This window comes from Bubalus kerabau, chromosome 12 (assembly GCF_029407905.1).
Source record: "Bubalus kerabau isolate K-KA32 ecotype Philippines breed swamp buffalo chromosome 12, PCC_UOA_SB_1v2, whole genome shotgun sequence".
In the NCBI taxonomy this organism is placed as follows: Eukaryota; Metazoa; Chordata; class Mammalia; order Artiodactyla; family Bovidae; genus Bubalus; species Bubalus kerabau.
This window is the reverse complement of record NC_073635.1, coordinates 16,789,955-16,805,806: the sequence shown is the minus strand read 5'-3', so window position 1 is coordinate 16,805,806 and position 15,852 is coordinate 16,789,955. Positions and strand designations below refer to the sequence as shown.

General features: G+C 37.6%; 1 protein-coding gene across 12 annotated transcripts in view; it reads left to right on the top strand.

Moving 5' to 3' along the window:
* Positions 1-15,147, top strand: part of ZC3H13 (zinc finger CCCH-type containing 13) — a 103,386-nt gene extending 88,239 nt beyond the window's left edge. For 5 of the 12 annotated variants that reach the window (XM_055542055.1, XM_055542045.1, XM_055542047.1 and 2 more), the window contains 5 exons: positions 664-1,182; positions 3,598-3,750; positions 5,706-5,906; positions 10,982-11,145; positions 12,968-15,147. In XM_055542055.1, coding sequence (XP_055398030.1) covers positions 664-1,182; positions 3,598-3,750; positions 5,706-5,906; positions 10,982-11,145; positions 12,968-13,138 — 1,208 coding nt within the window. In that variant the 3' untranslated portion in view covers positions 13,139-15,147. Of the gene's footprint in view, positions 1-663; positions 1,183-3,597; positions 3,751-4,182; positions 4,360-5,705; positions 5,927-10,981; positions 11,146-12,967 lie in introns of those variants that run through there. The other 7 variants (XM_055542051.1, XM_055542048.1, XM_055542046.1 and 4 more) reach the window with 6 other exon arrangements.
* Positions 15,148-15,852: the final 705 nt, after the last annotated feature.

Genomic DNA, 15,852 nt, shown 5'->3' with positions numbered 1-15,852 from the left:
CCTAACCAGTGTTTCTTATGTGAGTATATTTTGTACATTTTTATGTTTTGTTCGAATTATAATTTTAAAGTAAATGCTAAGTTGTTTATACACTGCCTTAAATTTTTCAAGGAGCTTAAAAAGCTTAGCCATCCCACCATGATGTTACCTATTATCACATTAATACCAATAGAGTAGAGGTACATTCAGTGATACCACTCAGTTTAACACCAGCGTATTAGTAGTATATCTTGGTGGAAAGCACTTACATGTTAAGGGTCTCTCTATTGATGCCTAAAAATTTTAACCTTCTGGTTCTGCTTCTTGCAACCAGTGCTTTTTCTCTGTTGACTGCGTAAATAAGGTAGGGGGAGAGAAGGAGGTACATAATGAAATGATCAGTTCTGTTAATGCTTACTTATTTTTACATATTTCTTTAAAGATCTTTTGTGGTTATAGTGGAAATAAACAAGGAAACAAACATGCTTTTTGCATATTTGACACTACTGAAGAGTGGTGGATGTCTTTCTTTGAGATGGATTTTTTCCTTAAGATGAGTTCTTTGGATAATTTAAAATAAGTACAGAAAAAGAGAAATTTTAAGTTTTAAAAGACCTTGTATTAAAGCGTTTTATTTCTGTTTTATCATGTGTTAAGTCTTTGTATATGGTACATTGATTTTAGATCGCCAGGATTCAAGAAGCCATAGTTCCAGAAGAAGTTCTCCTGAGTCAGATCGACAGGTCCATTCAAGATCAGGGTCGTTTGACAGCAGAGAGAGGCTTCAAGAGCGCGACCGTTATGAGCACGAGAGAGAGCGGGAGCGAGAAAGGAGGGACGTCCGGCAGAGAGACTGGGAGCGGGATGCCGATAAAGATTGGCCCCGGAATAGGGACCGGGATCGACTGCGGGAACGGGAGAGGGAACGGGACAAAAGGAGAGACTTAGACAGGGAGAGGGAGAGACTACTCTCTGATGCCCTGGAAAGGGACCGGGAGAGGGACAGGGACAGAACGTTTGAGGGTTCTCAAGTAGAGTCTGTGAAACGCAGTGAAGTCAAACTGGAGAGTGAGCATGACAGAGACCTAGAAGGCAGTTCCCGAGAGTCTGGAGCTTTGGATAAAGAAAGGCTGGATAAAGATCTGGGATCTGTGCAGGGATTTGAAGATACAAGTAGAGCTGAGAGGACTGAGAGTGTGGAAGGTGAGTGTCACTCCTTTCTGTCTCTTTCACTGCCCCGTTTCTTCTCAGATCTCATAGGAAACCAGCACTTCCCTTTTGAAGGGTCATCTGATATATTTACTCCATTGTTCTAGGGAAAATAGATTTTATAAGGAAAAGGCCTATGATACTTAAAAAACTTGTTCCCCTTGTTAGTACTTTTAAGGTCGACTTGGTTCTAATAAGCCTAAATGAGATAAAATTGTAGTCATCCTTCAGTCTCTCAGATTCTGCAGGAATGGGTTCCAGAGCCCGCCACAGGTAGTAAAATCTGAGGATGCTCAGGTCCCTTATTAAAACTGACTCCCAGCTCCTAGGATGAGGGACTCTGAGAAGGCCACATACACCCTTTTACCCAGTCAGAGCCAGCCTCCGCTGTGTGGCCCTCCGTTGTCCATCCTTCACCCCCAGCCTGCTGTACAAACTGACTCACCTCTGTGTTCTCTGGATGGTCTCCCTCCTCAAGCCTTCTCTGAGCCTGCTCTTCCCATTGCCTGACAGACCTTTTCCCTTCTATCTTTTCATACTCAAACAGCAAGTCCCAGTTTATGCATTATTTCCTCTGTGAAACCGTCTCTGCTAAAGGTGCTCTTTAAAATTGCCAAAGCACCTTGTTTATACATCTTTAATAGCATCTCTGCACCATATTGTAAATTATTTTTCCATGGTTCTCTCCCCATTATATTGTACTCCTTTGTTAGGCACCATAGGTTTTTATTTCTTTATCTTCGAGCCGCTAGCAAGGACACAATAAATAGCGGATGTATGAAAATCTCTGCTGCCTGTCCATATCTGTCCTACGTCTTATTCTGTGGTGAATTATAGCCCAGGGTAACAATAGTAATGGCCTCCCCTGAGAATGCTCCTGGAAGTTCTGCCTCCATGAACTGTCTAGTTCTGATACCAGTGCTCACGTGCCCTTTCCACTTCAAGCCCCCAAGAAACTTCTCGGATGCTTAGTACATGAGCAGTAATATTTTACATTCCTTTTATTTGCTGTATTGTTGTACTAGTCCCAGAATAAAGTTGTTCACATTCTTTTAAAACTATAAACATCCTTGTATCTTTTGGTTGTTTGGTTAGATATATTTCAGTACACCAAACTGTTAACATATTTTTTTCTATTTGACAAAAACGTTTCTACCTCGTGGTCGTCACAATCATTTTTATCTAAAATTTGAATTTCAGTAGCATCAATTTGTGAGCCTTAGTACTATTGGAGGTACAACCTTGGGGTATAATTGAATGTAATTTGAATTAATCATTATAATCACTCTCCTGTGACTAGAATTTGTGCCCTTCATCCCTAAAATATACCATTCATTGGTTGTGATCTTGGATAATGTGGCATGGAGATTTAGAAGTGAAATGAAAAACTTTACCCACTTAAAGTAGGACAGTTTGATAAGCTTGAAAAATTAAAAACCCTTTTGTTTGCATTTATGTTTAGATGTATATTTGTATAATGAAGTTACAATTGTTTAGAAGTGAATTGGTGGGGGTATGAGATTAGTACAGAATTTAATACAGTAGAAAATTGTTAGAAATGACTAGAAACATCCCATAGTTTATTTGCTGCAAGTTTATATCTATAAAGGATGCTGTTGCATTTTGAAGACTAGTGTTGTAAACTCAGTAAAGTATATGGATAGAACCTGCTTAGAAATCTTAAATGTACTGTGTAGTACTGTGATAATTCAGGTTTACTATTAACTCACCAAGAGACAAAACTTGAGCGTAGGTAGTTGAGACAAGTTGGTAAATAAAGAAATGGAAGATACACTAGTGGTTAATAACAAAAATACTTTAAAATTATATTACAGCAATCTTTTAAAATTGCATTTATTAATTAAAGGAAAACATTGGCATAGGGAAGATAATTGGGAGATCGGTGGTGGAGGGGGATGGGGATTAATGGCACTTACATTTCTACCTCACCACTGTAGAGTTAGGTCTTCATATCATGAATAAAATATTATGAGCTAAGATTTAAACTTCAAATTAATTCTAGTAATTAGTTTGCAAGCTTTTAAAAATTGAATTAATTTTGATAAATTAATGCATCATTTTGAAATTAGTGGATTTTCTGAATCAGTTTTATTAAAGTTAACTAGTATTAATGTTAGTGGTAGATTTTATTTCTCATATTTTAATTGTATTCTTATAACCTATTTTAATATTGCTGTCCATACTGTGTTCTTGTCATTAAAACTAAATTAATTCATTTTTAAGTTTTCTTTTGGAATTATCAAGTGTTTTGAATAATTAAGAAATGTAGTTTTAAATTAAAAAATGCTTCTCAATTTTTTAGTGTGCCCAGCCTCTCCTCTTTGGTTTCACTTAGATGTCCCTTTCTTTTAATGCTCTCTTTGGCATGAAATTAATTTTTCTCTTTAGCAGGAGACGATGAATCCAAGCTAGATGATGTGCATTCATTGGGATCTGGTGCTGGAGAAGGATACGAGCCAATTAGTGATGATGAACTGGATGAAATTCTGGCAGGTGATGCTGAAAAGCGGGAGGACCAACAGGATGAGGAGAAGATGCCAGGTAATCATTGCAGAGGTGGTTGAACATAAAAGGTATTTAATTAAGATATTGAGGTATTCTTTGTTCCCTTTCATGCTGTAAGAATTGATAAAACACAGAATCTTCCCAGTTGTGTTTTAATTAACATTGAAAGGCCAATAAAGCGAAAATTATAGTTATTATGCTCTGTTCATTTTTAAATAGACATTGCTTATAAATTGAAAAGGGCAGTATCTAAAATAGCACAAGTGTAAGATTTCCTTTCCAGAGTTTGATTCCTATTGTAGGACCTGGAATTTAAAACAGGTGGTAGGTATATGGTACAGAGCTTCACAACTGTGTTCCACAAACTGTTGAAATGACCATTCAGAAACTTAATAACTTGAGGTTGTATTTGAACACTATTTCTATACTTCTCTTGATTTTCTAAATTCAGTATTTTTTCACTTACAGTATTTTATTCATTGCCAGAGCTTACTCCAGTGACTACACCATGAATCAACAACCTTTATTGTTCTTGTTGAATCATCCCAATTAGTCTAATTGTTACTAACAGTTTATCATAGTAAGGGTTTTGGGGTATGTAGAATATTAAATCTTTATTTTGACTTAATTTGCTCTTGTATTTTGCAGTTTTTTATACTAATACTAATGTATAATGTATGTATGTTATCTTTATTATTAGCTATTAGGTGTTTCTGAATAGAACATTGTTTTGTTAATTTCCTAAACTGTTCCTTGTCAGTGGATAGATTATTCTCAATTTTAATTATAGCCACTGCCTGATTCTTAAAGTTTTCATAATGAATTGTTTTTTAAAAAGTAGTGTCTGTGTATTTGTCTGTTTGTGCATGTACACATTCAAACTAAATACATTCCTAGATTTAATTAACCCTTGGATGATTCTGGTACCAAGTTTCAAAATGTCAGACCTAGTCTTAGTGAAATAGTGAAATTCTTTCATTGAGACTCTCTCAAGCAATTTAAAGGCATTATTTGTAGGAATGGGTTTGCTTAGGTGCTTGTTTGCTTGCTTTTTGTTTGTTTTGGATTTTTCTTTATTGAAGTATAATTGACATAAATTACATTAATTTCAGGTGCACAACATAGTGATTAGACATTTGTATATACATCGCAACATGATCACCACATTGTCTAGTTACCTTGACATGGTATCATCTACTGCCATGCAAAGTTACATAGTTTTTTTCCTTGTGATGAGAACTTTTCATACTTTCTAGCAACTTTTAGGAGAAGGCAATGGCACCCCACTCCAGTACTCTTGCCTGGAAGATCCCATGGATGGAGGAGCCTGGTGGGCTGCAGTCCATGGGGTCGCTAAGAGTCGGACACGACTGAGTGACTTCTTTGACTTTTCACTTTCATGCATTGGAGAAGGAAATGGCAACCCACTCCAGTGTTCTTGCCTGGAGAATCCCAGGGATGGGGGAGCCTGATGGGCTGCCGTCTTTGGGGTCTCACAGAGTCGGACACGACTGAAGCGACTTAGCAGCAGCAGCAGCAACTTTTAATGTTGGAATACAATGTTGTTGACTAGAGTCGCCACACTCTACATTGCATTGCCATGATTTATTTATCGTTACAAGTTTGTACCTCTTGATACTCTTCACACATTTTGTCTAACCTTTGGATCCCTCCCCCTCTGGAAACCACCAATCTCTGTATCTATGAGTTTGGATTTCTTTTTGTTTGTTTAGATTCCACATATAAAACAAATGCAGGTGGGTGGGAGCACTTGCCTATGACCTCTTTACTATTTTCCTTTGGTGAGGAAGTTTATTTGTAAAATTTCTTAGATTCTAAATACTAGTTTTTATAGAAAATCTTTTTAAGAATATGCCTTTTTAAATTTAAATTACTTATTATTTGCTTTCCTGTGTCTTGCAATCTGTATTTCTCCCTGGATAACAGGAATGGTATTTCTTGGTGTAAGAAAATTCTGTAACTTTTTGTAGATCCGCTAGATGTGATAGACGTGGATTGGTCTGGTCTTATGCCAAAGCATCCAAAAGAGCCACGAGAGCCTGGGGCCGCGCTCTTAAAATTCACACCTGGAGCTGTTATGCTGCGAGTTGGCATTTCTAAAAAGTTGGCTGGTCCTGAGCTCTTTACGAAAGTCAAGGAAACATGTCAGAGACTTTTAGAAAAGCCCAAAGGTAATTCCATCCCAGTTTAAGTGTGTAATGTCTAATATAAATATGAAGATGCCTTTGAAAAGGATTCTGTTCTGTTCTTATGTAGCAGTTATAAGAATTTTTTTTTAAGAATCACTTATTTTCATTATTTAATCCTCATGGTCAAAGTTTGTTTCATTTTGAGAGAAATTTAAACCTACAGATGAGTTATAAACATAGCACAATCATCTTTCTGCATCAAAATTACTTTTTAACAGGTAAGTGTGAAAGTGCTCAGTGGTTTGCCCAGGGCCAAATGAGGTAGATCTTAGGAAAGTGAACTTAGATATTTTTCATATCTAAGCAGATTGATAATCTTGGCAGGGCTTTCCCCTGGGAAATGGAGAATTTTGCTCAAATGCAGATGTTTAGATTGAGACTTTTACAAAGTGCTTAAGAACTCAGTCTGTGAACCAGATGGCCTGGATTCCAATAGGTACACCACTTAATAGCTACAGTCAATCTATATGTTACTGTCACCATCTGCAAACTGGGAGAAATTATACTGCCAAGCCACCTGATTGTTAGGAGGAGCAAATGAGTTATCACAAGTAAAACACTTAGAATAGTTTCTGACATGCAGTGATGCCTAGTAAATACTACTACTGCTGTTTAGTTTGAAAGTATTTTATCACATTGATTTTAGACAGTGAAAACAGCTACAGCTTTTTATTATTCCAGAACACTTTTAGTTTGTAGAATTTTTTTTCCTCCTGTTATCTGAAACCTACCTCACTGTGTTTTGGCAGCTTATTGGGCTTCCCTGGTAGCTTGGCTGGTAAAGAATCCACCTGCAATGCAGGAGACCCCAATTTGATTCCTGGGCCGAGAAGTTCCCCTGGAGAAGGGATAGGCTACCCACTCCAGTATTCTTGGGCTTCCCTGGTGGCTCAGATGGTAAAGAATCCACCTACAATGCAGGAGACCTAGTTTCAGTCCCTGGGTTGGGAAGATCCCCTGTGTTTTGGCAGCTTATTAATACTTTATTAATGGGGAAAAGGAATGTGAAAAGGATAGGAGGTAAAATGTGAAAGCAGAAAGATTATTTAATGTTTCATCATGTTCATGAGAGTGAAAAAGTTTGAGGTAAAAGAATTGAGCTTTTTACTAATATAAAATTGGAAAAAGTTTGTTTTATGTTTCGTGAATACATGTTCTCTCTTCAGCTGTTAGCATAAGCAGAAACTGTCTTGATTTTAATACGGCCCGATATACATAGAGTATATGTGTAAGAAACATAAATTATAAGTGAATATGTGTTAATCTGACAAATGACCACTGTCTTAAGTTCTTGCCCCATTCTTTCTCCCTTGTTTGATTGGCTCTGTGATCTTAAGCATGTAACTCCTGTGGGCATAAAATGATGTAGTGAAATCCCTAAGATCTTATCCATATCTGCAGCTATTTGCTTCTGTGACTTATGTTAATGGCATTTCAAGTTAAAATCTGTTGCATAGTTAGCAAAATTAGACTATAGTTTGTCCCTGACTAATGATCACTTAAACAATGAAAATATACACTGTGAAGAGGGATTTGATTTTCCCTTACCAAGTAGTCCAGGCTTCCCTGGTGGCTCAAGACAGTAAAGAATCTGCCTGCAATGTGGGAGACCCGGGTTCGATTCCTAAGTCAGGAAGATCCCCTGGAGAAGGAAATGGCAACCCACTCCAGTGTTCTTGCCTGGAAAATCCCATGGGCAGAGAAGCCTGGTGGACTACAGTCCATGGGGTCTCAAAGAGTCGGACACGACTGAACGACTAACACTTTACCAAGTAGTCCTGTTTTTTGGTGGTGAGTAGCTTTATTAGACAACTAATATATAATACTGAATAGAAGTTCTCTAAGGAATAGGACTTTATTTACTGCTATATCCAGTGTCTGATGATCTGTACTATTAATTTTGCCATTGCCTTGAATAGTATGTGACACATAGTATTTGATAAATATTTGTGAAATAACTGATAGTGATTTTTTTTTCTAATCCATTTTGTCTGTTTCTGTGTCCCAATGCTGAAGAAAGTATATCCCTACTCAGTATGTAATTTTATAATTGGAGTATAATTGCTTTACAAGTTTGTGTTAGCTTCTGCTGTGCGGTGAAGTGAATCAGCTATATGTATACATATGTCCCCTCCCTCTTGGACGTCCCTCCCACCACCTCCGCCGCCCCCCACACCCCGATCCCACCCCTCTAGGTCCTCACTGAGCTGGGCTTCTTGTGCTGTACAGCGCTTCCCAGTAGCTATTTTACACACAGCAGTGTGTATATGTCACTCCTAATTTCCCAGGATATGTTTTAAATTCTAAAGGCTTAAAGCAGAAAACTTGCATGTGTACTAAAATCTAAATTTCTTTTGTCTTAGGTTTTCTGATTATAGTATGATTAAGAACTTTTGAACTAAACTTTCCCAGTTATTTTAGTTTCTTTGGTTTACTTGCACTTAGGTTTAATCTTCTCAAATCATTTGGTACTGGTCAGTTTAGATCCAGGAAGGGACTAAGGCTAGCCATGTTACACTTTCCAGTGATGTTTGCAAGTGTGGTTTGTACTTTATAAAAGTAATTTGTCCTAATGAGCAGTTTTCAAGGAAGTGCTTGGACTAAATGCAGATTTCTTTCTTTGTACTTATAGTAGAATGGTAGTTAATGTTTGTTTTTTTAAATAGTGTGCATTGTATGGCTGTGTCATTGGCTCAAACACTGCTTTGTGTGAATCACGTGAGGAAGTGCCTTTTCCCCTCTAAGGTAACCTAGTTCCAACTGTGGAGAGTCTGTAGATCTAGTGGGAAGACGCTCCCACTGTATTTTAAAAAGCTCTCCAGATGATTCAGATAGACATCAGAGTTTGTGAACTATTTTTGAGTTTTTATTTACATTTTTGATTTTTATCATCAGCTATATTACATAAGACAACTTTCTTCTTAACTAAATATCTTATCTCACTGTTTATGCTTAGCAGTTCAGGAAATGAAATATATAATGCAAGTCCATCAATTTTTAGTCACATGTGTCCGTTTTGTTTTTATCTGGTGGTTCTTTATTCTTCCTTGCTAGCAGTAACCTGTTTGATCGTGTTGTTACAGAAACACTACCCAGTACCATTTTGCACTCTTGACCAGCTCTTAGCGTGCTAGCTTTGAAGTTACTATTCTTACTCTTTCAATTATTGACCGGTCCTGTTTTCTAAATTTTTCTTTCCTTTTTGTCTATTTTTAACAGATTTTCTCCTCACCTTGCAAGCTGTAAACTTAAAGTGATTTTAATTTGATACCTTGTCCCTGGTTTTTATAGTGACCAAATATTGGATAAAATTTGTAGATCTAAACACCTAATCACTTTCCTAACAGAGATTTTCGGGGATCACACTGTAGTCACATTATTATAGCAAGATTCAAATGTAGTAAAGTCCTGAACCTAAAACTTTTAGTGGTTGATGGTAAGCAATATATTGAATTTGACTTTACTAATTAACTTGAACTTTTCTTCTCATAGTTCAGTTCAGTCGCTCAGTCGTGTCCGACTCTTTGCAACCCCATGAATCGCAGCACGCCAGGCCTCCCTGTCCATCACCAACCCCCGGAGTTCACTCAGACTCACGTCCATCGAGTCGGTGATGCCATCCAGCCATCTCATCCTCTGTCATCCCCTTCTCCTCCTGCCCCCAATCCCTCCCAGCATCAGAGTCTTTTCCAATGAGTCAACTCTTCGCATGAGGTGGCCAAAGTACTGGAGTTTCAGCTTTAGCATCATTCCTTCCAAAGAAATCCCAGGACTGATCTCCTTTAGAATGGACTGGTTGGATCTCCTTGCAGTCCAAGGGACTCCCAAGAGTCTTCTCCAACACCACAGTTCAAAAGCATCAAGTCTTCGGGACTCAGCCTTCTTCACAGTCCGACTCTCACATCCACACATGACCACAGGAAAAACCATAGCCTTGACTAGACGGACCTTTGTTGGCAAAGTAATGTCTCTGCTTTTCAATATGCTATCTAGGTTGGACATAACTTTCCTTCCAAGGAGTAAGCATCTTTTAATTTCATGGCTGCAATCACCATCTGCAGTGATTTTGGAGCCCAAAAAAATAAAGTCTGACACTGTTTCCACTGTTTCCCCATCTATTTCCCATGAAGTGATGGGACCGGATGCCATGATCTTCGTTTTCTGAATGTTGAGCTTTAAGCCAACTTTTTCACTTTCCACTTTCATCAAGAGGCTTTTGAGTTCCTCTTCACTTTCTGCCATAAGGGTGGTGTCATCTGCATATCTGAGGTTATTGATATTTCTCCAGGCAATCTTGATTCCAGCTTGTGCTTCTTCCAGTCCAGCGTTTCTCATGATGTACTGTGCATATAATCCATGTCTAAATTCTGTCTCTCCATTTTGCTTTTCTTATATCTTAAAAAAAAGTGACTATCAGAATATTTATTTTTGTTTGAGACTAGCAGCAAAACTAGGCTTCCCTGGTGGCTCAGTGGTAAAGAATCTGCCTGCAATTCAGGAGACCCAGGTTTGATCCCTGGGTCAGGAACATCCCCCGGAAGAGGGCATGGCAACCCACTCCAGTATTTTTACCTGGAGAATCCCCATGGACAGAGGAGTCTGGAGAGCTGCAGCCCATGGGGTTGGTCGCACAGAGTTGGACATGACAGAAGCAACTAAGCAGCAGCAGCAAAGCTATATGTTGGCATTCTCTCACAGAGCGCAGGTCGCGTTTAATATACAAAATAATTTTCACCAATGTTGGTGAAGTGAGGCGAAGTCACTCAGTTGTAGCCGACTCTTTGCGACCCCATGGACTGTCGCCTACAGGCTCCTCTGTCCATGGGATTCTCCAGGCAAGAATACTGGAGTGGGTTGCCATTTCCTTCTCCAGGAGATCTTTTCCACCCAGGGATTGAACCCAGGTCTCCCACATTATAGGCAGATGCTTTACCATCTGAGCCACCAAGGAAGTCAATGTTGGTAACTTCGATAATATAGAGAGTTTGTGGAATATTCATCCAAGCAGTTAACACTTCTGTTTTCAGAAGCCTTAATGTGTGTTCTTTTTTTGAAAGATACAGACAGTCTCTTTGAACATGAACTCGGGGCTCTCAACATGGCTGCATTACTACGAAAAGAGGAAAGAGCGAATCTGCTTAGTAATCTCGGACCATGTTGTAAAGCGTTATGCTTCAGACGGGATTCTGCAATCCGAAAGCAGCTTGTTAAAAATGAGAAGGTACTGTTATTTCCTTAGAAAAATCGGAAAGTGTTGAGTCATATGGACATATTTTTCATTTGATTGCTTTACAGTGAGGTTGAGGTCTCATTATCTGTTTTTATGAGTTGGTTTCCCAGTCATATACACATGTAAGAGAAAAAATTTTATTAGAATTTATAATACCTTTTATTTTACTTTAATACTGTTGAAGAACATTTGTTTTGAATAGCAAAGTGTTAGAGGCTTAAAGAAAATTTAAAATATTCCTGTGAAATACTTTTCATTTGCAAAGTTTCTTTCAGTAATAAAATATACTAGAAATTTATTTAAATTGAAGATCAAGGAAAAACATTTCCCAGATACAGAATGGTAAGGAGATTTTATTACTATACAGGGTGTGTTTATATATATAGTGTTTATGAAAATATACCAAGTTGAAGAGAGGAAACAAATAGAAGTGATTACGTGTAAGCATTTACTTGAGCAGAATAAAGGGACTTGAAACCCAGCTATTTTCTGTTTGATTCAGGTAAGGAACCCCAGTTGAGAGGCTGTATGGTTTGCAGTATCATCAGACTCCTGCTCCCTTTTTATAAAAAATATTTTGTAACATTTCCTGGTTCCTTCTCTAATGTGCCATAGTACCCTTCAAAAATTATGATGCCCAAAAACACCCCTGCAAATTTCTTACTGAGAACCATCGTTCAGAACCTTGTAAATCCTTACAGTTCAGGGTAGACCATGGACATGACATTATCAAAGTTCTGTTATGGTTTGGCCCTTATATCATTGGTTATAAGGGGTTAGAGTTGGGAAGACGGTGGAGTACAGAGGGAAAACAAAGGGGTTTTTTTTTTTTGAATGATGAACTTTCTCTATTCTATTCTGATTGTGGTCATGGTTTCTTAACTATAAACATGAGTTAAAAACTCACAGAACTGTATACATAAAAAGCTAGTTTTAGTGTATCACAACTTAAAAAAAAATCTTTTTTTGTAATGCAAATGTGACCAAGGCATCATTGTTCCTTTAAGGATTCTAGAAGAGAAATAGCAGAATGCTGGAAATAGCAAATCTTACCTTATTTCATTATTCATGGTTAGAGAATGTTAAACAAAATTTCACGACAGTAACTTTCAAAACTTCTAAGATAGCTTTAGGTTCCAATAATAGAGGTCTACGTTTTAGAACAAAGGAGATGGTAGTTTCTCAGTAGATGGCGTGGATCAGCTGTCTTTGGAGAATTTGTTCAGTTCTAGAGCCTGCATCTTATGGCACATTAGCAGACCAGTAAGGAGTGTGAAATGTTCAGTGCCCTGTGAAAGTAAGATTGAATTAGTGTGGAACTTCATACAATGTGCCATGTGTTTCTGTTGTTTTATTTTGTCATTGGAAACAGTGAAGTGAAAGCTACTTGATTACCTGTCAGGGATTGTCAAGAAGATTGCTTTCTTTTGTAAGATTCCTTGGTCTGAAAACAGCATTACTTAATTTTGCTTTTAAATATCCAGTACAGCCCACGTGGCGCTACTAGTAAAGAACTTGCCTGCCAATGCAGGAGATGTTTGATCCCTGGGTTGGGAATGCCCCCTGGAGGAGGGCATGGCTACCCACTCCAGTATTGTTGCCTGGAGAATCCCATGGTCAGAGGTGCTTGGCAGGCTACAGTCCATGGGGTCACAAAGAGTCTGACACGACTAAAGCGACTGAGCATGTACGCACAGCTAACTTAATACCTATCGCAAACTGATTTTTCTTATAACTGATTTTTGTTAGCAGTTAAACCTGTCTTTTCTACTGTCACCTAATCTACATCTTTTTAAACTTTTTCTCCAAATAGGGCACCGTAAAACAAGCTTATACAAATGCTCCAATGGTAGATAATGAACTGTTACGACTGAGTCTTCGATTATTTAAGCGAAAGACAATGTGCCAAGCCCCGGGACCTGAAAAGACTGAAGATAATAAACTTTCACAGTCCAGTATTCAACAGGAACTCTGTGTGTCTTAAGACTGAAGTCCAGGTACATTTTTGGTACTATTTTCCTTCAGCAGTGCGTATTCTTTTCCAAAGTTCTTTGGTTTGACAAGCATTATTAGTGACAAAGACAGAAAAGACTGACCAGCCATGCTAAAATAGTGATGAACTTTTTTAATAAAGTTTAAAGACACTAGTTTGGCGAGCTTATGATTTTACATAAATTTTTACACTGTCCAAAATAATGTGAAAGCATCTAGATTGAGTTGTAATTTATTCTGTACCTTTTGGTAAAACTGAAGCTTTTGAAAATGGTCGTCCTTACGCTTCTAGCCTACACAGATTTTTTTATGAAATGGAGCCAGAGCCACTGACTTATGTACTGGATCATCCTTACAGAAACTGCGATTTTCTCCAGAAACAGTGTGTTCACTGAATACACACACACACACACACCATGCACCACCGTGATGCACAGGACACAGAGGGGTGCTGCTCTGTGTAGGCTGGCCTCCCGCAGGAGCAAGCCACAATCCTGTTTTCTGAAATTCTAAGCAGAACTACTTACTGACTCTTCAGTTTTTTAAAATATATGTGCATTGTTACAATGTATATTGGATATATTTCAATTCTCAATGGCTTTGTTTGTTATCAGAGATTGTCAACTTTTTATTTTTAATAAATGTACCTTCCCTTTCCTTGTTCTAGATTTACTTTGTTCATTAATCTTATTCCTGATGTTCAAAAACATTTGTCATCAACATTGTCTGTTTCGTACTTAACATATTTTACTGCTTGAGTTATTGGACAGCTGTAAATAATGTGATAAGAGTTGAGGATGTACTTTAAGTGTAGCTCAGTAATAACTTGAAACAAACCGTACTTTTCAGAACTGTAACCTTTGATTATATTAACCTGCCTCTAACCTAAACAATTTACTTTTTATAAGTTACAGTATATCTGCTTTATTTTGTATGTACATATTTAACTCATGAAGTGGACTCCTAGAAGTATCTGAAATGGACTCCAAACTGCAGAATTTGTGGGCAGACAGTAAAAATAATGAAGGAAACCAATCAAAATTGTAATTTGCCAATTGCCTTTCACAGGTTTTTGTTAAAACTGTAATTCTACGTTACCTGTCTCAGTAGTTTTGTACCTTGTCTCTGTGGGTAATATACTGTAACAGGTTGAAAGTTTATATTCAGGAACATATATTGTAGTCATTGTGCACTTAATTTTTATAAAATACTTAACCAGAAAAGGAAGTAGTCATATTTCCAAATGGAAAGCATGTATAAGAAAACTGCAAGTAGCAAAGCAAAAACCAAAAAGGTAAGCAAAAAGATTTTTCAGGTGTCTGTTTCTTCTTACCAATTGGTAAATCTTTTGAATAAGGAAAAAATGTAAAATTCTTTAATGACCTGGAGAATGAATACCCTTTAGAAAATTACCTTCTGTTTTAGTGGATAATAGTGTTCTCTGTAGCATAAAGATTTAAAGTCCTAGATTCTCTGAGTTCAAAGAAATGTGGAGTATAACAAAAGTTATGGTTATCCTGTTCTGTCCAGTGACTTTTAGGAGTATTTCTTTACAGAATGAAAACTATACAGGTAGATTTGCCATTTAGTCAAATTGGTTGACTTTTTAGTTTGAATATGTTAAGTTGTAAAAGAAAAATTTTAAACTCTTTCTTTGCTTAATCACAGTACTCAGAGCTTTCAGAGCTTTATGCTCCCAATGGGAATGTAGTGTTAAGTCTCATAAACATTCTATGTATTGCTAATCATATACCCATAAAATTTTTCTAAAGTGAACTTTTGTTGGATTTTCCATAAAATTTCTTGGACCAGTATTTGTGGAAACATCTTTTGATCTATAAACTATTTGTTAGTAAAGTCTTCTGTCTCGTAACTGATGAAGTTTGTCCACTTGTCACAACTGGACTCGAGCTGCTTGCAATAAGGAGTTGTCCAGCTAGAGAAGAGGCAAGACTATGTCTGCAATCCACAGTAAATAAAATGAGAGTTAACAGATACTTACATTCTGTTGAATCAGTTGGTTTCTTTTGCGAAGGACAGATTTCCTATTTTGTAAAGTCTTGTACTAACTTTTTCATAAAAAAATTCTCACCATACTCAAGTAGTACCTTAATATGTTAAAATCTGACCTGTCACTTCTCTTTATTCTGATCAGTAACTGCAGGTTATCTTTCCCATCCCTCCCCATGACCACTTGTGACTTATCTCTCTTAATCTGAGAATTTGTGGCATCAGCAGAACATCCCCTGTTATTCCTTACTGTTCAGTTGGGTAAAGATTAAGGTGAACAGTATCTATAGTGTCAGTGATGCTTTCAATTTGTTATTTTAAAAGGATATGGGTTCCAGCTCAAGATAGGAACAGTTTCCTCTGAAAAAAAGGAAAAACAGCATTAGCCGAGAGATTCCTACAAGGAAAAACCCACTTCTAAGCAGGTAGAGGCTGAGACAAAATCTCACCATCAACTCCACTCTCAGTGTGGAGACCCACAATCAGGAGGGAAGTTGCAACCCTGCGTTCTCCCTGAGGAGTGAAGAGTTTGAACTCCACATCTTGCATCCCAACTTCTAAGACCTGCCCTGGAGAGACAAGGCCCCTAAACAACAACATAAAGAGACCCATACTGAGACACCATGTAATTAAGGTTCAGGTTAAAGACCAAGAGAGTATCTTATCGGCAGCAAGGAAAAAAACCACTTGATACTT